Genomic DNA, 24,975 nt, shown 5'->3' on the forward strand with positions numbered 1-24,975 from the left:
CATGGGCAACTTCAAGAGTGTGGGCCAGGAGCCCGGGCCACCTTGCGGTCTGGGGCTGGGGCTGGGCCTGGGACTGTGTGGCAAGCAGGGCCCAGCCTCTCCAGCACCAGTGTCAGCATCGGAACCCACTCGAGCACCATCATCTCCACCTCTGCCCCTGCCAGCACCAGAACACAGGTAAGTGTCGCGTGTCTAGGGGCAGTAGGTGGGAGAGCAGTTCAGACACCTGGTTCCAAGGCTGGAGCCCACACCTTGGCCAGGAAGGCTCGGTCACCAACACAAAGGATACTGGTGTGGACAGAACAGGATTGGCAAGGAGGTTCAAGAGACAGATCAGGGTTGCTGGGCATGGGGGCACACACCTGTAATCCTGGTACTCAGGAGAATGAGCCAGGAGGATCATCACGAGTTTGAGGCCAGCCTGGGCTATATAATGGGTTCAAGGCCAACCTAAACCACTTAGAAAGACCTAGTTTCAAAGAGAGAGAGAGACTGACAGACAGATCAGGCTCTGGGCTGGCGGGTGACAGGTGAAAGTCTGAAGGATTCTGCCAGGGTCTGAACGCTGCTCTGCCACAAAGAGCTGTGGACACTGAGCAAGTTACTGAACCTCTCTGACCCACGTATATGAACGGGGATGTGGTGCTACTTACCCTGTGAGGTTGTGAGTTTCTCCTCACAACTGGCCTTCAACACACAGTAGTGGTGATCACTGAACTGGAGAAGTGCAGAGCTGGGGATAGAGGGTGAGCGTTCTGAGAGAGGGAGAAGTGGGATGTCATGGGAGGGGGAGAGACCTGGGCAGGGGACTCAGATCCTGGGGCGGGGTGCTGCTAAGGCAGAGCTGCTCAAGGCCTTTCCCGGCTCTAGGGCCCTTTCCCCACCGCCCCCAAACCTAGACCTTGCAAGCCTCGGATCCCAGAAGAGGCCCCCAGGGCTTGAGGTCCCTGAAGGGGAGAACCAGGAGCCCAGTGGGGTGCAGGCCAGGCTGCTCCTGCAAAGGGCCGGGCCCTGCAGCCCAGACGCAGGGGTCTTGTGTCCCTCCCTTCCTCCCGGCTCTGGGAGGAAGTGATAAGAGCCTCGGGGCTTCCCTTCACACAGGCCAGCCATGTCAGCAGGGTGTGAGTGGAAGGAAAATCAGGGCTGAGGAATCCCAGCCAGGCTCCCCTCAGCCTGCATGTGTTCCTATCCCTCAACTAGGGCTCCTGGCAGCTCAGGGGCCTGACACTCTCCTAGTCCACCTGAGTCAGGTGACATATAAAGATATCCTTTGTTCATGGTTCTGGAGGCTAGAAGTCCAAGAGGCATGGCACAAGCCTCTGCTCCAGCTCCTGTGAGGCCCTGGCCACATCTACACCGGCTGGAAGGGAGGGACATCCCATGGGGAGACAGCACCCACCACATAGAGCTTGCTTTGCTTGTGTGTTTGGTTTGGTTTTTGGAGATAGAGTCTCCCTATGTAGTCCAGGTTGGCTTCAAATGCCTGGTAATCCTCCTTCCTCAGCCTTTTGCATGCTAAGATTACAGTTACACATCACTATGCCCAGCTCAAGAGCTTTCTTTTAAGCCAGGTGTGGTGGTGCACACCTGTAGTCCCAGCACTCGGGAGGCTGAGGCAGGAGGCTCACTGGAAATTTGAGACCAGCCTGGTTTACAATGTGAGCTCAAGACTAGCCTGAGCTGCATCGTGAGACCCTGTCTCAAAAAAAGAAAAAAAGGGAGGGGCTTGCTTTTATAACAAAACCATGCTGCTAGAATCCACAAAACCACTTGTCCTCTAATTTAGGCCTGGAACCATCCATTTATGAGGGCACAATCCTTTCAACTCCATCACTTTCCAAAAGTCCTGTGTTGGGGACCAAATGTCCAACACGTGAAACTGGGGGACACGTTCTAACCCCGGCAGCAGCCCTTCTGCAGAAGAGTGAGGTGGGCGCAATACAGCCACAGGCCAGGGCCAAGGTCTAGGCCTCTGAGCGTCAGGAGCCCCCATGCAGAGTGGGGGTGAAGGCCCCATGTGTGCACACTCTGGCAGGGACCCAACTTTCTGAGCCTCAGGTCCCTCATCTGGAGGCAGGGTCTCAGATACCGCCCACCTCCCAGGGTTGTTATGAGACTAACAGAAAATGCAGGAAGCAGCTGGCAGGGACTCGATCTGACCAGGTTGTCAAGAGTGGCCTCCAGGTTACACACAGGGGCGGGGGAGGCAAAAGAAAGCAAAGTCCTCCCTGTGACTCCATCCCTGGCTCCCAACAGCCCTCCGCTCACCCGGCCTCCAGAAGGGCCCAAGTTCCCTCGAGTGAAGAACTGGGAGGTGGGCAGCATTGCCTACGACACCCTCAGTGCCCAGGCTCAGCAGGTGAGGCGGCCCCAAAATCTCTCTGAGAGTCTGAGGGGGGCTGGTCTCAGCAGGGGCCAGAGTGAGGAAGCTCCATCCTGCTCCAAAACTGGCCCTTTGTTAACAAGAAATGATAACTGGGAAGAACCAGAGGACCAGAGGGGTGCACAGGAGACTTTGGTGACCCTCAGCTCCCAGCCTTCACCCAAGTCATTCCCCCAATTCTGCCTTCCATAGTCCTGCCTCACCCCTACTTCCAGTCCCAGCCCTGCTTGCACCCACACCTCCCTGGGCCCTTCTTCCCACAACCCCCATGACATACACTGTACGCTGAGCTGGTGGGCCTCTTTGCCCCTTGAACCAGGACGGGCCCTGCACCCCAAGACGCTGCCTGGGCTCCCTCGTATTTCCAAGGAAACTACAAGGCCGGCCCTCCCAGTCCCCTCTGCCTCAGGAACAGCTGCTGGGTCAGGCCAGGGACTTCATCAACCAGTACTACAGCTCCATCAAGAGGTGAGACCTCCCCAGGCACCCCAGCCTTCCTTGTCCCTCTGGGGCCTCAGGAACCCCAGAATGACTCTCTTACCAACTGTGGTCCCTCCCTCCTCCTCAGGAGTGGCTCCCAGGCCCATGAGCTTCGGCTGCAGGAGGTGGAGGCTGAGGTGGTAGCCACAGGAACGTACCAGCTCCGAGAGAGCGAGCTGGTGTTTGGAGCCAAACAGGCCTGGCGCAACGCCCCCCGCTGTGTGGGCCGGATCCAGTGGGGAAAGCTGCAGGTGCGGCCAGTGGGTTCATACATGGGGTGGGCGCTGGGGGACTGGCATGGGGAGTCCCTTAGCTTCCCTGGAGATGTCTAGCAGTGGGAAACAGAAGATGCCCCTGGGAACCCACCGCTGCCACCTGGTTGGGAAGCCCTACAGCAGTGCCTCAGCTAGAGAGGGCAGAAAATTTGAGGTTCATTAAGCATAGGACAAAGGAGCATGGACCCCCAGCATTCCGGCCAGATGTGGTGGCACATACCTGTGATCCCAGCACTTATGAGGCTGAGGCAGGAGGATTGTCATAAGTTCAAAGCCAGCCTGGTGTATACAGCAAGAGCCTGTCTCAAAAAGAAAGAGAGAGAGAGAGAGAAGAAAAAAACTCAGGAGTGTTGCTTCTAGAAAGGGACCCCAGCTGGCTGCCTGACACACGCTCAGCACACTCAAAGGTGTCCCCAATCAAATGGGCATGAGCCTGTCTCACTCTTGCTCAGTGCTTGCTGCTGTTCAAACTTGTAGCTCAGTGTGGACCCATGGATTGTCCACAATGGGCCCCAGTCCTGCTGTGTCCTCTCGGGTCCCAGACCAGCCACTGCCACCCCTGCCCCTGCTGCAAGTCTTCTCCCAGATAGGTGGAAATGGGACCTCCTCCTAGGGCCTTTGCAGTAATGCCCCTGGCATCAGAATATCACTTGACAGTGTCCCAGAGCCGACCTAGCATGACCACCCTTCCCGGCATCAGTGTGCACAAGGAGTTTGGTGACTGATGGTTCCTGGCCTCTGCTGGGGTATTGCAGCTGATAGGCGGCTCCCTGCCCACAGCCCTAGGGTCTCTGCAGCCCTAGGTGGACATTGATTGCCTGTGCCCGCGTCCCCGGTCAGGTATCCAGGCATCTCCTGGAGTGTGGGGAGATTGTGGCTCAGGAAGGGTCTCTGAGCAGGACCTGCAGGGTGTTTGGGGCTGCAAAGAGCAAGGAACCTGATTCAGCGCACACCTAGCCACCCGCAGCCCCTCCTCCTTCCCAGCCAGCTACACTCCAAGCCCCTGAGGACTAGCACTCAGGTCCCCATTTTTCTTGCCCTTTCGACCCCTTGGCCGGTGCAGGTGTTTGACGCCCGGGACTGCAGGTCAGCACAGGAGATGTTCACTTACATCTGCAACCACATCAAGTATGCCACGAACCGGGGCAACCTCCGGTAAGTGCCCCTGCCGCAGACCCCAGCCCTCCCCAAGCACCCCGAAGGGAGGGCCCTGACCGGCTCCTCTCCTTGCTCAGCTCGGCCATCACAGTGTTCCCGCAGCGCTTCCCGGGCCGTGGAGACTTCCGCATCTGGAACAGCCAGCTAATACGCTACGCCGGCTACAGGCAGCAGGACGGCTCGGTGCGGGGAGACCCCGCCAATGTGGAGATCACAGAGGTGGGCGCCGAGATGAGGTGGGGAAGCCAGCGGGAGGTGGCATGGAGGATCCAGTCGGAGAGGCTCTTTAAGCCAGAGATGGAGGCACAGGCCTGTAATACTGACACTCTGCGGGACTGAGGCAGGAGGATCTCAAGTTTGCGTCCAGCCTGGACAATTTAGCAACTTAACTGAACCCTGCCAGAAAATAAAAAATAAGATAAAGGGCTGGGGATACAGCTCAGTGTGGTGGTCCTGAGTTCAATCTCCAGAACTAAAAAAGGAGGAGCAGATCTATGAGCAGGAAGAGGGGTCCCTCCTTGAGGAGGATGGGAGATGCCCAAGAAGGAACTCCAGGGTAGGCCTGGAGACCAAGCCCGTGAGAGGCCCCCGAGGGGAAGGATGGATGCTGGCTAAATGGAGGGACTCTTGGGAAGACGGTGGTGGGGCCTGGCAGACACCTGCCGCCTGCTCCCCACAGCTCTGCGTGCAGCACGGCTGGACCCCGGGAAACGGCCGCTTCGACGTGCTGCCCCTGCTGCTGCAGGCCCCCGACGAGCCCCCTGAACTCTTCACTCTGCCCCCCGAGCTGGTCCTGGAGGTGCCCCTGGAGCACCCGACGTGAGCACAAGAGGGCCGCGGTGGAGGAGGGACTGTGGGGGGCGCAGGGCAAAGGCTGACCTAGCCGACACCTCCAGGTTGGAATGGTTCGCTGCCCTGGGCCTGCGCTGGTATGCCCTCCCTGCCGTTTCCAACATGCTGCTGGAGATTGGGGGCCTGGAGTTCCCCGCGGTCCCTTTCAGCGGCTGGTACATGAGCAGTGAGATTGGCATGAGGAACTTCTGTGACCCGCACCGCTACAACATCCTGGAGGTGAGGGGACGGTGCCAGCCACAGGAAAGTCTGGGCTGTGGTGAGAGGACCAGGGTGGGGCTGTGTGTGTGTGTGTGTGTAAAAGTGTGTGCATGCTTCCTGAGTTCCACAGTTCTCATAAGGTTCTCAAAAAGGACCATGACTCAAAAAAGTTTTTTAAAAAAGTTAAGATCCAAGCCAGGCATGGTGGCGCATACCCAAGGGATCCCTAGCTTGTTAGGTTTTCTTATTTGTTCGTTTATTTTTGTTTGGGGCTTTTTCTTTCTTTTTTTCTTTCTTTTTTTCTACCGACAATCGAACTCAAGACCTTGCCCTTTCCAGGCAGGCGCTGTGCCACTGAGCTAAGTCCCTGGCCCTCTGTCTTTGTTTTTATGGGACAGGCTTTGTTTATGTATTCCAGGCTGACCTTGAATTTGCAGTGATCCTCCCGCCTCAGCCTCCCAGAGTGCCGGGATTTTGTGTGCACCGTCACACATAGCTTTCCGAGCACTCTAGGAGGCTGAGGCAGGAGAAGTGCTGAAGTTTAAGCCCAGCCTGGGCAATTTATGATTTGCACCCTAACTGAAGGGCTAGGAATGCAGCTCAGAGAAAGGCCCTGGATTCAAACTCTGAAAAAAAGTTAGTTTCATTTCAAAGGAGAAATTAAGGCCCTCTGCAGGCAAAAAAAAAAAAAAAAAAACTGGCCCAGCCATACAGGAGGGTCAATCCCTTGCCCCTCATTTCTCACTTCCTCTCCCCAAGTCAGAGGAGGGGGTGCCACCTTCTATTTCCTGTCACCTCTGTCCCTACCAACGCTCTGCTCTCACTATCCAGGACGTGGCTGTCTGCATGGACCTGGACACCCGCACCACCTCGTCCCTGTGGAAAGACAAGGCAGCAGTGGAGATTAACGTGGCTGTGCTGCACAGTTACCAGGTGCCCATACTGGACCGGCCAGGAGGGCAAGGGGCTGGGGGCAGAGGCACGTAAAAGAGGAGGAGGCTCAGAGATGCCAGGACAAGGCTCCGAAAGGCACAGTCCACGTGCCACAGGGCACACCGGGCCAGCAGCCCTAGACACAATGGTGCCATGCCAGGGCATATCATGGGGGCTCCTAGCTCATGCTAGTAATTGCTCAGTAATTCTACTCCAGGGCCTACTGTGGGACCCTCAGGGAATCTGGAACCTCTAATCCAGGACAGAGTACATGCTGGATAAAGATATAATACATGCTGGGAAATATAGTTGAGGACGGTCATGCCTGCTGAGTACTTTCGTGGGGTACTAGGTTGATGGAATTTTGACTTTGAGCAAGGCCAACAAATCCTGGAGGTTAGAGCTTCCACTGCATGAAAATCTTGGAGCAGCAGGACAAATGAAGCTGCAGTTTGGGGGTGGCATAGCAATTAGAGGGGACGCAGTATATGTATGTCAGGTCTGTGCTGACCTGAGCTCTGTGTGGCTTGGGATGACAGAAGTGGTGGAGGAAGAGGGCCAGGATCTATAGGGCACTTCTGAGCCTCCCCATCTCCTGACCTCAGCTGGCCAAAGTGACCATTGTGGACCACCATGCTGCCACAGCCTCCTTCATGAAGCACCTGGAGAATGAGCAGAAGGCCCGGGGTGGTTGCCCTGCGGACTGGGCCTGGATTGTACCACCCATCTCAGGCAGCCTCACTCCTGTCTTCCATCAGGAAATGGTCAACTATTTCCTGTCCCCTGCTTTCCGCTACCAGGTGCCCATCCCTATGGCTCCTATCCGCCTGTGCCCCTTCCCTCCAGGCAGCCTCCAGGGCCCGCTCACCCTGATGTTCCTCCTCTTCCTCTGTGCCCTGTTGCTTCCCTGCAGCCAGACCCCTGGAAGGGGAGTGGAACCAAGGGCACCGGCATCACCAGGAAGAAGACCTTCAAGGAAGTAGCCAAGTGGGTACTGAAGGGTGTCCCCTCCCTCTCTGTACTTCCTGTAGGACCAGCCCTGTGGTGGTAGCCCAAGACTTTGTATGCTAGGTGGGACCCTTTCCCAGGGAGGCTTCCCCTCTGTTACTGGTATGCTCACATCACAACCTCACCCACAGCGCGGTGAAGATCTCCGCCTCGCTCATGGGCACGGTGATGGCTAAGCGGGTGAAGGCCACCATCCTGTACGGCTCTGAGACCGGCCGGGCCCAGAGCTATGCACAGCAGCTGGGGAGGCTCTTCCGGAAGGCCTTCGATCCCCGGGTAGGCCTGAGCCCAGCGGGGCAGGGAGCTAGATGGGGTGGGAACTCTGCCAGTGTCTTCAGGGATGCCCTGGAGGACAGGAGGGGCCACAAGCGAGGGCTCACAAGCACCCCTGGCACTCACAAGGATTCGGCACTGGAGTCAGTGTCTGAACCTTGCCCTGCCTTTCAAGAAGGCCCAGTGTCAGGACAGGGGCAGCAGGGGACTGAGTCCCAGGGACACTGATTTTCTCGCCCACAGGTCCTGTGCATGGATGAGTATGATGTGGTGTCCCTGGAGCACGAGACACTGGTATTGGTGGTGACCAGCACCTTTGGGAATGGGGATCCTCCAGAGAATGGAGAGGTGAGGCCTTCCAGGAGAGGGGCCACTGGGAGTGAGAGTAGGTGGCGTGGCTGAGGGCGCGCTTGTGCACACACACACACACACACACCAAGGCAAAACATGCAGATTTAGAAGCAGCTTCCTGTGTGAGTAGACCTGCCAATCATGAACCCCAGCCCTACGAGCCAAGCCCCAGACCCTGGCACATCCACACCTGCTTAGCTGTATCCCAAAGCATCTCCATCCTAGTGCAAGTTTTTAACATGGCAAAGGCACTTCCTGGCTGAGCCTGGGTACTGACAAAGAAGAAAAACATCGAGGCTCCACCCAATTCCCTACCGAATCTTTGCCTTCCCTTACCTTGCCTAAACATGCCAGCCTAGATTAGACAACTGGACTTGCTCAACAACTCTGAAACACAGAACTAGAGCATGTCTTCCTGCCCTCCCAATGGCCTTGCTGTTGAGCTTCCCAGTGTATCTCCAGGCTGCCCCAAGCTACATGCACTGCAGGCCCCTTATCTGCTCACCCAGATGTTAGCCACTGAGCACCCCTCCAGCAGCCTACTCCAATTCCGCCCTAAAGCAGGCTTGAATTCTGGGTGTGAGTATTCAGAACGTCAGCCCTCATCCCTATCAGCCTTTTCGAGACAAACAGCACCTGTCTCAGCATCTGCTTGGCATATGGTGGGGCCTGCTTGCTCCTGCATGGTGGAAGGCATCACGTGCCAAGACAGAGCAAGTGTGTCAGACAGAGCTCACTTTGTAACAGAGCCACCCTTGCCCTGACCCATTAATCCCACATCTTGAGGGTGGAAGGAGTGGTGGGCTGGTGGCCCTGGAGACCCAAACACCTCTCAAAGGTCCCATACCCAGATATCACTAACATTTAACTCTAGGTTTCCAGCACACGGATTATAAGTTGCACCATGAGTTAATTTGTATTCACGCACAGCAGTCCATCTGCCAGTGCAGCTTATGGTCCGAGACATTTCCGTCAGCCAAGGAAATTCCCTACTCGGCTCCTCCAAGTCAGCCTTCCCGGTCTGCCTCCCTGCTGCAGATGGGATCTGGCATGAAAGACGGGCGTCTCCTCCCCCAGAATGTCATAAATGGAAGCACACGGCACCATGGCTCTGTCAGTCAGCCTGTTTTTGAGATTGGTCCACGATTCCGTTGTGTGATTCAGTGCTCGGTTCCTTTCTGCTGTGAAGTGGCACCTGCTGTGTGTCACTATTCCAGCGTGTTTATCCATCTCCCGCTGATAGACAGCTTGGGCTGCTTCCAGCTGGGGGCTGTGCTGAGGAAAGCTGTTAGGAACATTCTTGTACCAGGCTTTTGTGGGCTTCTGTTTTCATTTCTCTTGCATAAATACTTACACATGGAATGACTGGGTCATAGGGTAGATCTAAGTTTACTTTTTTTGCCCTTTTTAAAAAACTGCTAAATTGCCAAACAAATCTGTGCATGTCAATCTTACTCCAAAATTTTAAATAGAGTAAATGTAAGGATCTATCCCATGAAAAATGGGGTATATTCATCAAAAATGTGACAAGGCTCGGGAGCTAAGCAGGGTCGGGTCTGGTTAGTACTTGGATGGGAGACCGCCTGGGAATACCGGGTGCTGTAGGCTTAAAAAAAAAAAAATGTGACAAGGAGTATTTACAGCAGCACTGCTCATAATATTCTGCACTGAAAAGGGTTCAGGTGACAATCAGTGACAACCTGGATAAATAAATTGTACATTCTAATGTGATATATTAGGAAATGTGGGCAAATTACGTCACACACGATACTGACAAACCTCAAAACAAAAAAGAAGCCAGAGAGAAAAGAACACACACTGTAGAGTTCACTTTGTGCAAGTTCGAAAACAGGCAACACTAGTAACCTGTGGAGTTAGAGCGCAGGAGAGCTGTTGTGCACCCCTAGGTTAGGGCACCAACCAGGTTAGGGTAACTTCTGGGATGGTGTGGATAGCTCTGGATGGAAGGCTGATTACACTGGTGTGAAAAATCCAGCCAGGCACGGCAGCCCATGCCTGTAACCCCAGCACTCTGGAGGCTGAGGCAGGGTAATTGCTGCAAATCTGAGGCCAGCCTGGGATACAAAGTAAGTTCAAAGTCAGCATAGTGAAACCCTGTCTCAAAAAGAAAAAGGAAAGAGAAAGATCCACCCAGCTGTACATTTTCGACATGTGTGCTTTTCCAATGTAACACTTCAACAAAATGTTAAGAAATAATGCAACTCAAATGCTAATCGAGGTGAACCTGCAGAACCAGCATCCAACCCCATGGTTAGTGTTTAAATGTGGTTTCCTTTTTGCTTTTTCCCTATGCAAAGCTTTGCTCTAGTTCTAAGCCATTTTCAAGGCGTCATGAAGGTGTGGTGCAGCCTCCTAGGAGGGCCACCTATCAATTTCCATGGGGGCCCAGGCACTGCAAGGGCCCTGAGCTCTGTCCAGCCATGAAACTGGCTAGAGCATTAGCAGCTGCTCACACCAGTGTTGTATAGATAAGAAAGAGCCTTCCCCCTTCCCTAATCAAGTTTTACACCAAGGGCCACCTACCCAAGATGGGCATATGGGGATCTGAGGAGGGTGTGTGTAGGGCTCCACTGGACACAGTACATGACCTGGCAATGTCCTCAGTCAGAGGGCAGGGATGCATGGTGGTGCCTTGAGTGGTGGGATATGACACAGTCGTAGAAAGAATGAGGCCAGGCTTGATGTTTTGATCTGGAGGGATTCCATGATAGGTTGTTAATAAAACTAGAAATATAGTATAGCCCCATTTCTACTTTAAAAAACAAAATAAACGTTCACAGAAATATAGGTACAGATAGTCCCCAGCTTAGGATGGTTTGACTTAGGGTTTTTTATGAACGTGCAACAGGCAATGCATTAGAAACTATTGAGAATCTTGAGTTGGAATCTTTTCCCAGACTAGAGATATACGTGGTAGAAGCTTGGCTTTTTAAAATTTTTTTATTATGGTATTGGGGATTGAACTCAGGGCCTTCACACTGAGCTGTACTCCAAGCTCATCTTTTTTTTTTTCTTTTTTTTTTTTTTTTTTTTTTTGAGACAGGGCCTCCCTAAATCACTAAGATACCCAGGCTGGGCTCAAACGTGTCTTCTTGCTTCAGAGTGCTGGGATCACAGGTGTGCACCAACACACCCGACTTAGCCTGTAGTTTTAAATTACTGTATAGTTAGCCAGGCGTAGTGGCCCATGCCTGTAATCCCAGCACTCAAGAGGCTGAGGCAGAGAGAATCATTTTGAACTGGAGACCAGCCTGGGCTACAAAGTGAGCTCAAAGCCAGCCTGAACTGCACAGCAAGATGCTGTCTCAAAAAATAAATAAATAAATTGCTGTATAGTTTGAAATATAGCAAAACTAACCATGATGCAAACACTTTTCTGGGCAGAGTTTTGCAGCCGCCCTGATGGAGATGTCTGGCCCCTACAACAGCTCCCCTCGGCCAGAGCAGCACAAGTAAGTGGCCGCGGCAGTTCTGGGGAAACAGGGAAAGAAAAGGAGGTCTGAAGAGCACCCCAATATACACAAGGCCCTAGTCCTCCCCCAAACAGGGAACAAAGCCAGGTCGGGGGAGCACCCTAGCTCCAGGGGGCCTCTCCCTTTCCTCCCACGGACCTGCCCACTCTGGGGCCCCAAAACTCTGAAAGGTTAGGCAGTCCCATACCCGCTTCCCGACAAGGGGAGGCAGGCTAAAGCCTCAGAGCTGTTTAAAAGCCCTTCCCAAGGGCAAAGCCCTTCCTGCCCCAGGCCCAGCCTGGGACTGCTCCACATTTCTAGTTCCCTGTGACACCCTTGTCTTCCCCTCACCCATCTCTTACCAGGAGCTACAAAATCCGCTTCAACAGTGTGTCCTGCTCAGACCCACTAGTGACTTCTTGGAGGCGGAAGAGGAAGGAGTCCAGTAACACAGACAGTGCGGGGGCCCTGGGCACCCTTAGGTTGGGCATCCTCACCAAAGGGGGTGCATGGGGATAAGCTGCCCGGGCAGACATGGACTGGCATGGGGGACTCCAGCAATGGCTCCCCGTACCCCAGGTTCTGCGTGTTTGGGCTGGGCTCCCGGGCATACCCACACTTCTGTGCCTTCGCCCGGGCGGTGGACACAAGGCTGGAGGAACTGGGTGGGGAGCGTCTACTGCAGCTGGGCCAAGGTGACGAGCTATGCGGCCAGGAAGAAGCCTTCCGTGGCTGGGCCCAGGCGGCTTTCCAGGTGAGTCCCTGATGTCCAGCTCTGGACAGCACATGCAGAGCTGAGGCCTGGCTTCCATGTCTTCACTGCTCAGCCTGCAATAATGAGGCTGGGCGCTCACCTCCTGTCCTGTGCAGTTCTCTGGCCCCTTTCTGTTCCCTTCTAAAACTCACCTTTGCATCACCATGGAACAGCCAGACCTCTAGGCTCAGTTCCAAGTAGTAGACAATGTACTCTAACAGGAAGGATGGTGTCCAGGCAAAAGTATAACCCAGCCAGGCACAGTGGTGCACCCCTGTAATTCCCCCACTCAGGACTGCTGCAAGTTTGAGACCAGCCTGAACTACATAGGAAACACTGTTTCAAAAAGAAAAAAAAAATGTGTGACCCGGAGGAGACATCAGGCAGGGCCTGGCAGGAGGGCACTCAGCCAACAGGCTGGGCGAATAAGCGGGCACACAGAGGGAAGGCAGGCAGGATGGCAGGGAAGAGAAAATGGAGGGGAAAGCTGAAATTAAACCCGCGCAGATTCTCAGGCTATCAGAGGCCAGGCCAGGAAGCAATGCATGGCCTGCAAGGTTGGCCCTGGCCAGGAGTGGGTCCCAGGGACCATGACTATAAGCCTGAGCTTCTGCGTGGGGCAGCGCTTCCTGCAAGGCAATTTCACCTGGAGCTGGCTAGGCAGGGGCACAGGCTCTGCAGTGCTGACTCCGCCCACTGCAAGGAGCCCATTCCTCCCTCCATCTGGCTTGAGCAGGCAGGGCTGGGTCCATGGCCGGGAGGATGGCTCCTAGGAACGGGCAGGGGGTGGGTTTGCTGGGGAGGTATCTAAACTGAAGAAGCAGCCCAGATCAGCAAGAAGGGAAAGGAAAAGAAGACTTCTGAATATGCACCAAAGAGCTGCCTGAAGTTTCAGAGCAGGATGAAACCACAGAAGCTTTAGAAACATAATGTTGGGGCTGTAGGACCAGTTAGTACATCCTTGAAGCCATGGGGATAGGCAGGAAGGGAGAGGGAGCTGAGGAAGGAAGGAAGGAAGGAAGAGATAGAAGACTGTGCACACCATAAAAGAAACAGAAGCAGGACCCAGTGATATGGGGCTTGGCCAGTCACAAACCAACCCCAGATCTCAAGCCTGGGACAAGCCATGTGACAGCTTACAGATAGGGACCCTGCACACCCCTGCCTGCTCACAGGTGGTCAGCCCTGTTCTGTCTCTGCACATGGCTCGCTGAAGGCTTCCCATAGAGTACCTTACATCATCTTTATCAGCACCCAGGAAACTGAGGCATGTACTGGCCTAATCCTCTGGCCCACTAGCAGAGCTATGCACCCACAGGAACAACCTCGGCCTTCTTGGCTGCTGCAGTCACCAGGAGGAAGGAAGGAGGCTGTGGGGATCCAGCAGGTCTCTCCCTGGTGGCTGGGGGTCCTCAGCTGTCCCCAACTTTTCCCTCAGGCCGCCTGTGAGACTTTCTGTGTGGGTGAGGATGCCAAGGCCGCCGCCAAGGACATATTCAGCCCCAAATGCAGCTGGAAGCGCCAGCGGTACCGGCTGAGTACCCAGGCCCAGGGCCTGCAGTTGTTGCCAGGTGCGGCTTCCTCATGCCAATCTGGCTGGCTCTTGGGGGGATCCCAAGACTCACTCCCTTGGGGCCAGGCCCACCTCCCAGGCTCAGGCTCTCTCCTTCACGCCCTGCCCACCCTAGGCCTGATCCATGTGCACAGGCGCAAGATGTTCCAGGCTACGATCCTTTCGGTGGAAAACCTGCAAAGCAGCAAATCCACGTGAGGAAGCCAGCTCACCCCATGTCCCCAACTGTCCCCATCCCCCAACGCTCTCACTGTCACGGTCCCCAGATCCCAGCATTCTCCTCCCACATCTTCCCACCCCTCCTCCATTACCCTCTATAATTCTCCTCCCTCTCCCAGCCGGGCCACGATCCTGGTGCGCCTGGACACCGGAGGTCAGGAGGGACTGCAGTACCAGCCCGGGGACCACATAGGCATCTGTCCCCCCAACCGGCCAGGGCTGGTGGAGGCGCTGCTGAGCCGCGTGGAGGACCCACCACCGCCTGCCGAGTCTGTGGCAGTAGAGCAGCTAGAGAAGGGCAGCCCAGGTGAGGGGACAGACTGGGCACCCTAGTGACAGCCTACTCCATCCCCCTGCCCTAGGCCCCTCAAGCTCAGCCCTGGCAGAGCGCCACCTCCCTTCCTAGCTGGGCACCAACTCAGAGCTAGCTATGCTGCCTCAGCCAGGCTGGCCATGTTGCTGGATGGTGCTCACAAAACATGGTCCCTTTGTCAAAACCTGTCCCATGCAACCCAGAAGGTTGTCCCTTCCCTTGGGCTCCTTCCACCGCCTGCCTCTGGCAGACCAACTTCCCCATCAAGTGTACTTTCTACCTGATCAGTGCCCTGATGAAGATACACTGGGTGGAACCAGATCCCAGGGGTATCCAAACCAACCACATCCATCCAGCAATCCCCAAACATTCCCATGCTGCCCAAACAGGCCACACTATCCTTCAAGGGCAGGCTCTCCAAAATCCATGGTGAGATCCAGTCCCCAAAAAACACCTTCAGCTCAGACAACACAGTTTGGGCTGGGGGCCCTTCTCAGCAATCCCTGTGCACCCCCCAGGTGGCCCTCCGCCCGGCTGGGTGCGGGACCCCCGGCTGCCCCCATGTACACTGCGCCAGGCCCTCACCTTCTTCCTGGACATCACCTCTCCGCCCAGCCCACGCCTCCTTCGACTGCTCAGCACCCTGGCTGAAGAGCCCAGTGAACAGCAGGAGCTGGAGACCCTCAGCCAGGTGGGGCCCCGAGGCGGGAAGCAGGATCTAGGGCAGAAGAGGAGCTGGAGGGGCCACAATGCAAGGTCTTTCCTGTGCTTTCTCCTTCTGGCTGTAAGACCCAGCTCCAGGCTCAGGCATTGCTGATGCCCGGGATCCTTTTGGTTTTCTGAGTCAGGGTCTCACTGTATAGTTCAGGCTGGCCTTAAGCGAGTCCTCCTATCTCAGCCCTTCGAGTGCTGGGGTTACGAACGTGCACCACAATACCCACATTTTTCACTTGCTTTTGGATGCTCAAGGTCTTAAAGAGGTGCTGGTTGGACTGAACCGAAGAAGAATCTTAATGAGGCTCAGAGGGAGGGCTCAAAAAGGGAAGGCAATGGGGTCCCCCGCCCAGCGTCCCTCTCCCACCAGGACCCACGGCGCTATGAGGAGTGGAAGTGGTTCCGCTGCCCCACGCTGCTGGAGGTTCTGGAGCAGTTCCCCTCCATTGCTCTGCCTGCACCCCTCCTCCTCACCCAGCTGCCCCTGCTCCAGCCTCGGTACTACTCAGTCAGCTCCGCACCCAGCGCCCACCCCGGGGAGATCCACCTCACAGTGGCTGTGCTTGCATACAGGACCCAGGGTAAGCCTGGGAGCAAGGTGGGCTTGGCTTCAGCAGGGTGGGGCCGGCCCTTCATGGCCTCTCTCTCCTCCTCTAGATGGGCTGGGGCCCCTGCACTACGGGGTCTGCTCCACGTGGCTGAGCCAACTCAAAACTGGGGACCAGGTGCCCTGCTTCATTAGAGGGTGAGTGGCCCTGCAGGACGGGAAGGGACATCAAGAGAACATATCTGTGTGTCAGCCAGAGTATAGAAAGGGCTACATGGACAGCTGGGGACAGGCAAAGAATCAGAGGAGGGGGTCGGGAATTTAGCTCAGTGGTCTAAGTGCCTGCCTGGCAAGGCTGAGATTGTGAATTAGATCCCCGGTACCAAAAAAAAAAAAAAAATCAAGAGTGCCACCCAGTGTTCAGGGTAGCTCTGATGGCAGGGGTGGTTTATTGGAAACAGGAAGGACCCACATAATGGGTCAGGGATAGGGTGTCATTAGGTCCCCTCAGAATTGTGATTGATCTTTGGGCCTCACCAGTTTGACTCAAGGTTCTTCCTTAACACTGTAACTCCCAGAGACACAGCAGGGATTAGACCGACTGGCTTTGTTTGTGAAGGTGGCCTCTGCATGCCTCTCTGCATCCCTGGGCACATCCTGGGCACATCCAGCATTGCACAATGGCCCTAGGGTTCCCAAGACCACCCTGGGCCTAGGGAGGACAAGCCATGGCATTGCCAAGGAGATAAACATCCTTCCCTCTGCTGTGTTCCAGAAGTATCACCCTCTCTGGCAGCCAGGAGAAAGTTCTGAGTGGAACTGAGGATTCCCAGGTTGGCACCAGCCAGGTCCAGGGACCCAAACCTACCAGGGAGGCAAAATGACCAATAAATTACACCAAATAATTCATTATAAATCAAAGGCCAATATTATGGCTACTTATTTAAAATAAATACACTCAGTGAGCCCCTTATGAACTGAAAATCTGCCTTCTGTTCCCCATATTTTTACTTGTCTTTATTATTACTAGTAGTAGTAAGGGTTTCACTACACAGTTCAGGCTGGCCTTGAATACTGGCCTGAACTCTTAAGTGATCCTCCTGCCTCAGCCTCCGAAGTGCTAGGATTAGGATTAGGATTAGCGGAGTGTACCACCACACCTCCAGATCCTTATATTTTTTAAATCCCCTAAACTTAGTTATCTAAGTACCTTTCGGTCCAAACTGAGCTATATTTTCTTTTTATGTTTTTTGTTTTTATTTGTTGTTTTTGTTTTTGGTCTTTTTTGAGGCAAAGTTTCACCATACAGTAGAGGCTGGCCTTGAACTCACCTTATAGCCCAGGCTGGCCTCAAACTCATGGTGAGCCTCCAGCCTCAGCCTCCTAAGTGCTGGGATTACAGCTGTGCACTGAACTATATTTTCTGCTGGCCCAATTTCTAAACCCCACAGGCCCAGAGAGTTTCTGGTAGTGAGCAGAATTCTTTTAGTAACAATTGCATATTCTTATCATGACTCAGACTGCTCTGAGGACTTACCAGTATTAAGGCGTCTGTCATTGGACCTGGGTGGTGCCAATGGGGACACCTGATAGAGGGAGGCCTGGGGTCTCTCTGCCTAGGGCTCCTTCCTTCCGGCTCCCACCCGATCCCAGCTTGCCCTGCATCCTGGTGGGCCCGGGCACTGGCATTGCCCCCTTCCGGGGATTCTGGCAGGAGCGGCTGCATGACATTGAGAGCAAAGGTGAGGCTGATGCAGGACTGGGCCAAAGGCTGGGGGGGGACAACAAAGGGATGGGGCTGGGAGAAGAGAGAAGGGAGGGCAGGGAGGGCAAGCAACTGGAGCAGAAGGTGAAGGGAAGCCTAATAGAGACCAAGGCAAAGGGCCTGGCAGAAGAGCTGGCCTGGTTTCCTGCCTCCTGGTGCATGGCATATAGGAAATGTTGGACTGGATTAAGGGCAAAGCCGGGCATGGTGGGGCACACTTATAATCCCAGCACTGGGGAGGCTGAGGCTGGAGGATCAAGTTCCAGACCAGCCTGGGCTACCAAGTGAGCTCAAGGTCAGCCTAAACTGCATAGCAAGACCCAGCCTCAAAAAGACAAAAAAAGAAGGAAGGATGGAAGGAAGAAAGGAAGGAAGGAAGGAAGGAAGGAAGGAAGGAAGGAAGGAAGGAAGGAAGGAAGGAAGGAAAAAAACAAAGAAAGAAAAGCAAGCAAGCAAGCAAATGGGGGCTCGGGAAGAGGGGGCCAGGACTCTGAAGAAACACTGGGGGGAATTCTGTCCTATGCCAAAGCTTGGAAGGAACAGGGTGTTTAGACTAAGCATGGGTGTCACTCGGAAGGGGGTTGTGACTGAAGAAAGGCGGAGGATCTAGGGGAATCTGGAACCACCAGGAGCTCAGTGTTTCAGCCCTGAAACGCTGGGCGGCCACCCTGAGGGAAGGAACCCTCCCAACCCCCGGTGTCGGTATCCTCGCAGGGCTGCAGCCCGCGCCCATGACTTTGGTGTTTGGCTGTCGATGCTCCCAACTCGACCATCTCTATCGTGACGAGGTGCAGGACGCCCAGCAGCGTGGGGTGTTTGGCCGCGTCCTCACCGCCTTCTCCCGGGAACCCAACAGCCCCAAGGTAAGCCACCTGAGCTCTTGGCGGCGACCTGAGGATAGTGACGGGGAAGCCTAGAAGGGCTCCGACCCGGCCCCAGCCCCGCCTCCAGATCCCTCCCCAGCCACCCCGGATCCTATCACAGCCAGGGCCCCACCTCCCCCCAGACCTACGTACAGGACATCCTGAAGACTGAGCTGGCTGCTGAGGTGCACCGCGTGCTGTGCCTCGAGCGGGGCCACATGTTTGTCTGCGGGGACGTCACCATGGCAACCAACGTCCTGCAGACAGTGCAGCGAATCCTGGCGAGCGAGGGCGACATGGAGCTGGACGAAGCCGGGGACGTCATCGGCGTGCTGCGGGTGGGGAACTGTGCCCCGAGACCGAGGGCTGGGGGGGGGGGGGCGCCGGGTGGGAGGTCTCTGCCCAGCTCGGTTTCTGACCCGCTGAGCTCTCCCCGCAGGATCAGCAACGCTATCACGAGGACATTTTCGGGCTCACACTACGCACCCAGGAGGTGACAAGTCGCATACGCACCCAGAGCTTTTCCTTGCAGGAGCGCCATCTTCGGGGTGCAGTGCCCTGGGCGTTCGACCTGCCAGGCCCAGACACCTCCAGCCCCTGACAGCCCCCTAGCTTCCACTTCTTCTCCTTGGGGGAGAGAGGAAGCACACTGCGGGCTGACCACAGGAGGCAGGCTCATTCCCCTGGGAATGAGTGAACCCTCCTCTCTCCAGGGTCCCTGTAGCCCTCGGCACTTCCAGCAGTGGTGCTCAGGGGCTGCTGCCACCCTCTTCATGTACTTTGGTGACCCGTAGTGCCCCTTTACTCCTCTCCAGAATAGCTCACCTTTAAAGCCTATCTCCAAACCATTCAAATAAATATTTATTATTGAGGATTTACAAGAGACTGCCAGGCGAGACGCCTAACCCAGCCCCTGCGGATTACAATTATAAAAGGCACAGTTTAGTATGTTTCACTTGTATAGAGGTAGGAGTGGGAATTCTTGGGACATCGTGTCCTACACACTGCATATGACCCAGCATTGTAAAAACAGTCTCCAGCCAACCAGGGACAGTCCTCCGGTGTTGTTCCCTCAGGCTTTTTTGAGAAAGACAGGTGGCATCCTTCAGCTGCCAGAATCAAGGCACCAGAGGCTCTGGCACAAACACGGGGGGCGGTTCTGACAGCTTCTTTCCCGCCTCATGAGGAGCCACACCCACTTCCTCAGACTGCTCAGCATCCACAAAGTCCAAAACACTAACCCTCTGGAGTTATTCCACTTATAAGGCCCTACCCCCCAAGACCCCAGTGCACATGACAGGGAGGTAAGCAGGACAGCCCTGGAGTCTCAGACTGTGCTTCAGCCCTTGCCTGGGCCTAGCCCTTCACTTTGAGGACACCTGGGGACTTCCCAAGCAACTTCTCCTGGACATCCAGTTGGGTAGGTGTTCCCTCCTTAGCCCTTAATGTGGGGACCACTTCAAAGATTTGTCTCCCACTGCCACAGACATTGCCTCTTTCTCTGTTTTCTAGGGCAAATTCCTCCTTGGACCCCAGGCCTATCCAGTGAAAGTGTTCTGGGCCTGACATCTCTGGGGGCAATGTCAAGATGGCTTCTTGTGTCCTTCTATGCCATCTTGTCCAATCTCCAGCAGCTAGAGAAGCCAGGAATCTGGAGGGAGACGAAAGCACCTGGAAAACAGCCCAGGGCCCAGGTTCTACAGATGACCATCCCAGTAACCCAAACCCAGCATTCCCATCCCCCGCAAGATCAATTTCCTGCTCATGCCTTCCTTCCCACCCAAAGTGAGCCATACTCACCTTAGGTGTTGTCAGTTGGTGCCAGGGACCTGGCCAGTTTCCCTCTGAGTGTCAGTGGTCTCCTGAAACCCTTCAGGGAACAAACTCCGAGCCCGCAGCTTTCCCCACTGTTGTCTGGGGCTGGAGGCAGGGCTGGAGCCTGGTAACAAAAGCCATCAGTTGGGCAGTGCTATGATGTCCCACATCTGCCACGATTGGCCCCCTGAACCCCACCCTGCTCACCGTCACTTGACCAGGATGGCTTTTCCTCATCAGGCGAGGCTGGCTGCGAGGGGCTGGACCAGGCCCTGGATGGGGAGGAGGCTGAGGCTTCTCCCCACAGCTCCTGTTGCTGCTGGTGGTGGAGCTATGCAGAGGAAGAGTGAGGGCCTCCCATCTTCCCAAGGGCCAGGCCAAACCCCTGGGTCAGGTATGGGGGAGGGGGGGATTCCTCCCACATCTTTCTAACATCCCTCTGCTCACCTGGTGCAGGTAAATGGCATGGAGGCTCATCTCAGCAGAGGCCAGTTCTGGGAGCTGGCCTAGCTTCTGGCCCCCAGTGCTTCCTGGGGACACACAGCTAAAACAAGGGATATACTAGGTCAAGCAGGTCAAGACATCACCACTCCAGTGGGAGGGCCAGGCTATACCTCAGATTCCCCTGTGTCCCAGGCCTGTACTCACCTGGGGTCCTGGGCCATGCGGGAAATAGAGGCAAGAACACTGGCTGTGGCAGCGGCTGGGCGGGTAGCTGTGGGGTTTATCTCCCTTGGGGGCAGGATGGGGTTCACCAGGAGGTTGGCCAGGAAGGCATCTGGCTGCTAAAATGAAGAGGAAAGCCAAGGAGATCAGGAGAGAGGACAGGAAGGGAGGGGAAAGAGATCTAAAGGAGGCTAGAAACTACGTGTGCATGGTGGCACATGCCTGTAATCCCAGCACTCAGGAGGCTGAGGCAGGGAAATGACTATGATTTAGATGCCAGCCTGCGTTGCACAGTGAGTTCCAGGCCAGCCTAAACTACATAACAAAAACGAAGGTAGCGGAGAGGCTGGCTGAAGAATAGTCCAGGTCTAGGACTTACCAGAGGCGAGGTGCAGTCGCTGAGTACCCCTGGGGTTGGGGGGCTTCGAGAGGAGGAGGCCCCCCAGGCAGCAGCATCTTGTTGTACCCTGCCCCGAAGGTGGCCAAGAAACTTAGAGCTGTCCCCTGGGGGACGCCATTGTGGGTGTGCCAGGGAGAACCGCATCAGTGAGAGCTCAGTCTTCCCGTGCTCAGCACGCTGGGCCATGGAGGCCTCCGTCTGTCCCTCTGAGAGCCACTGCAAACAAAGACAGATACTGCAATCCCTCGGCCTTACCAGGGTGGGCAGGGCAGGGCACACTCATTCCACACTCAGTATCACTCAGAGCACAGCCAAGGAGCAGCCTCTGCTTTGTCCCCGGGGGCAGATCCAGTCCCCTGGGTGACCCCACCCGCTCTCCAATCCTCTGATGGCCTCTGCTCACAGGACCACCAACAATTCTGCAGAGAGCTCTGAAGATGTCGTGTCATCCTCAAGACAAGCCTGCATGCTGGTTCCTGTCACTGACCCCACATGTACTGAGTGCAGTGACTTGCTCAAAGGTCACAGGCAGCAGGCAACAGAGCTGGGCTTGGAACCCAGTGTACCCTGGGGAAGGGGTAGGCAACAGGCCTCTCTAACCTGAGGATGTCCATGGCGCTTCACATCCATGAGGGCAAAGGAGCAGATGTCCCCTACCCCGGCCACATCCACAGTGAAGTGATGAAAAAAGTCAATAAACTCCAGGGCTCGAGGACGGAACCAGAAGAGCAGAAAGAGTGGGGTGAGGAGGGGGGACAGCAGCTCCTCTAGGAGGGAGACCTGGAAAGGAAAAGGGCTGAGCCGAGGTCCCAAGTGATAGGGGCGCACACAAGTGATAGGGACCAAGAAGGAGCCCCGAGGAAGGCTCTCTAGGACAGGAAGCCACCAACCCAGTCACCCCATAGGCTCTGGGGACCATGCGTGCTCAGCTTCCTGGCGGCCCTCCTATGGATCCCGATCCTTACCGCTCGGTACTGCAGCAGCTGTGACATCTGCCAATAGTCGCTGTCCCTGCCAGCGGCGCCGGGCTCCTCAGGGAGATAGTGCATGTGGGCCAGCGCCGCCTGCAGCAAGAGCTGCGGGGGGCGCCCCTGACCCTGCTCCTCGGGAAGGAAACACCTGGAGGCAAAGGCGGGCGTTAGAGGCAGGTGGGGCGCCAACCCCACCCCGAGGGCCCCAGGGTGCACTCGCCTCGCACCTGGCCACGGTGGCAACGAGCCCCAGCGCGGTCATGGCGGTGAACACGTGCTCGACGGTGAGCACGTCCTCGTCGTAGACTGTGAGCAGCAGCAACGCTGCGAAGGGCGCGCCGGCGAAGAAGAGGAGCTGGCGGGCCAGCAGCGCGCGCAGGGGTGCGGGGGGCTCGGCGGCGCGCAGGAAGGCGGTGGCCGGGCGGTAGGCGCGGGCCAGGCGCGCGCGCAGCTCGTGCGGCAGCTCATTGAAGTGGCGCAGCTGCAGACGCGCCAGGCGGGACCAGCGCCGCGCCCCGAAGGCGCCGGGCTCGCGCCGCAGCAGCTCGGCGTGGCTGTAGAAAGCGTGCAGCACCTGCCAGGCCAGCACCACTGGGCTCAGCACCAGGTTCACGGCGGCCAGCAGCAGCGCGTTGCGCCCCCAGCGCGCCGCCAGGGCGTCTCGCTGGTCGCTGCGCTTGTAGGCGTCGGGCAGCTCCCAGCCCCCGCGGAAGAGTGAAAAGGGCCCGCGGAAGAGCAGCAAGTCAACGTTGAGCGCCAAGCCGCGGCTGAGGAAGGCTGCGCTGCCTCCCCAGGGCAGTGGGCAGCGGGCCGGCAGCAGACCTTTGTTAGCCAGCGCCACCTGGTAGTTGGTGTAGCGCAGGATTCGGTGGTGCACGTCCAGTTCAGTCAGCGGCCGCGGCTGCACACACAGGCCCCCGCTCCGCTGCAGCTCCAGGAGGCGCGACTGGACCTCTGCCCAAGGCACTGCCCTGAGTTCTTCCTACCGTAGGAGAGGGCAGTGGAGAGTATCAGCTAACCTGGTTCCCCTCAAGGATGCCCAATGGGCCCCTAAATCCTCTGAAGCACCAAGACTAATGCTAGGTCCTCTGCTTGTAGCCACCTTTGGCTTTCTGTCCACCCCTACGCTGCCACTGACAGTAGCACTTGTGACTTCTGCTCCTCCTTTCTGAACTGCTCTGTGCCTGCCGTCCTCACCATTCCTGTGGCCAATAGTCAGGTGCTTCCTAGTGACCTCTCTTTAGCAGACTGAGTATCTGACCTGGTTTCTCAGTTCCTTACAAGTTGGCTGCTCCTGGGGACTCCTCTCTTCCCATTTCCTCTGGATCCCAGTCCTTGCCGCCTGCTGCCCTGGTGAGTTTTGAGATCTCCAGTACCACCTCACTTCTGGTCGCTTGCACTCTGACTTTACATTGGCCTTCCCAGGCCCCTGACTGTGTCCATTTCTAAGGGTGAGGACATTGCCAGACCTCCCTAAGAGCTGCATAACCCATCTTGGCCCTGGGCAGCCTCCCCAGTTCATGCGACCATCTTCCCTTCCTTGGAAGGAACAGAGGAAAGAGGGATCACCAGCCTCCTGGGGGGAGCAGCAGTGATCACACCCCCACTGTCCATCTGCTCTGCTGGCCTTCTGTCTCCTCCCTGCTCCATGCCTGGTGTTCCCTGACTCCTTTACCTTCTGGAGCCCTCCCATTGTTCTGGGGAAGGGTGTGCCAAAGCCCCTGGACTTCCCAGGGTGTACAAGGGACTTTTGCTACTTAGGTCCAAAACAAGCAGCAGCAGCAAGATGGAGAGGAAAGGAAGGGCAGGCAGATAGCATGACCAGGGGACAGCGATAAAGCCAACGAGGCCTCTGCAGGCTCAGTTTCAGGACTGCACATGCCTACTGCTTTCCCCACCACCTCGCACTGGAGCTTGGAACGCCCTTCCTGACTCCATCCTGACCTTCCGAGCCAAACTCAAACTCCTCCTGCTCTAGAAAGCCAGGAGGCAGCCCTTCCTCTCGGCCTCCATTGTTTCTACCATGTGACTCTAAGTCATCTTCCATGACTCATCTGAATAAAGGAAGCTCCCCAGGCCAAAGGCCCCACTCTGCAAGTTGGCAGTGCCTACCCCCTGCACCCAGTGCACCAAAGATGCACTCTTTCTGTTCTCTGCCCACCCACTCACAGCAGACAACAACTGCACAGCTCACCGGGGTGATGTGCAGAGCCTCCCTGTAAAACACCTGGATGTCCCAGTAGCTGAAGAGGTTTCGGAGGGAGCGAAGCAGCTGGAACAGCCAGTAGCAGGCAGCCAGGAAAAGGAGAAAGACCAGCAGGGGGCTGGCATGGATCCTGTGTGGTGGAGACAAAGGGTTGGGGTTGAGAAACCCAGAGAACGAGCCCAACACCAGCAGCAGGAGGCCAACAGGTCTCACAGTGCAGTCCCAGGGGGTCCCCTAAGAGTCCCTCACAAGTGTCTGCAAAGTCCACACTTGTTGCAAGCAACCTACTGCTTCCTGCCATTTGTACTCTCATCCTCCCGTGTTCTCAGCCCCTACGGGCTGCACTGAGACTCTCATCACACTGATGGTGCAGGGCTTGTGCCACTGTGCAAGCCTAGGCTTTGAAAAGTTTCCTGGCCCTCGGGTGCAACTTAATGGTAAAATGCTCATCCAGCATATTCCAAGCCCTGGGTTTGATCCCAGCACGGAAAAATAAATAATTAGAAACGTCCTCGGCTTTCATCTCTAATAAGAGATATAGATCAGACATAATTCTCACAAACAAAAACTCTTCTCAATCAATTTGAAGTGTATTCAAAATTACATTTAGGTCAGTTGCCATGGCCCATGCCTGTAATTCCTGCACTTAGGAGGCTGAGTCAGGAAGATTACCACAAGTCTGAGGTCAGCATGATTATGTACCAAGACCTTGTCTCAAATAAACAAAGAAGCAAAAACGCATAAAGCCAATCTTAGTTCTCCAAAAGGCTAAGGAGGACTGG

The 24,975-nt window shown here is 55.8% G+C and overlaps 2 protein-coding genes across 5 annotated transcripts in view; one reads left to right on the top strand and one right to left on the bottom strand.

Annotated features, from left to right (window-relative positions):
• Nucleotides 1–19,073, top strand: Nos3 (nitric oxide synthase 3). The gene is given in 26 exon segments (NM_001172985.1): nt 1–177; nt 2,257–2,359; nt 2,703–2,851; nt 2,952–3,114; nt 4,202–4,293; nt 4,374–4,515; nt 4,976–5,115; nt 5,193–5,367; nt 6,181–6,282; nt 6,888–7,082; nt 7,196–7,269; nt 7,422–7,566; nt 7,807–7,911; nt 11,320–11,387; nt 11,753–11,869; nt 11,967–12,141; nt 13,580–13,712; nt 13,830–13,908; nt 14,053–14,240; nt 14,765–14,937; nt 15,331–15,541; nt 15,618–15,705; nt 17,128–17,249; nt 17,987–18,135; nt 18,279–18,473; nt 18,575–19,073. Coding segments are annotated over 26 exon segments (3,621 nt in total). The 5' UTR covers nt 1; the 3' UTR covers nt 18,737–19,073.
• Nucleotides 18,975–24,975, bottom strand: part of Atg9b (autophagy related 9B) — a 9,790-nt gene continuing 3,789 nt past the window's right edge. For 3 of the 4 annotated variants that reach the window (XM_063250738.1, XM_063250736.1, XM_063250737.1), the window contains 10 exons: nt 24,182–24,323; nt 22,215–22,969; nt 21,982–22,135; nt 21,617–21,796; nt 20,996–21,232; nt 20,599–20,735; nt 20,398–20,494; nt 20,158–20,281; nt 19,936–20,074; nt 18,975–19,806 (listed from right to left, as the gene is read on the bottom strand). In XM_063250738.1, the coding sequence (XP_063106808.1) occupies nt 19,947–20,074; nt 20,158–20,281; nt 20,398–20,494; nt 20,599–20,735; nt 20,996–21,232; nt 21,617–21,796; nt 21,982–22,135; nt 22,215–22,969; nt 24,182–24,323 (1,954 nt within the window). In that variant the 3' untranslated portion in view covers nt 18,975–19,806; nt 19,936–19,946. The remainder of the gene's footprint in view (nt 19,807–19,935; nt 20,075–20,157; nt 20,282–20,397; nt 20,495–20,598; nt 20,736–20,995; nt 21,233–21,616; nt 21,797–21,981; nt 22,136–22,214; nt 22,970–24,181; nt 24,324–24,975) is intronic. The other variant, XM_063250739.1, reaches the window with a different exon arrangement.

The sequence above is a fragment of the Cavia porcellus genome, unplaced genomic scaffold, assembly GCF_034190915.1.
Source record: "Cavia porcellus strain 051 isolate PalLab524CR breed Dunkin Hartley unplaced genomic scaffold, mCavPor4.1 scaffold_6, whole genome shotgun sequence".
NCBI lineage: Eukaryota > Metazoa > Chordata > Mammalia > Rodentia > Caviidae > Cavia > Cavia porcellus.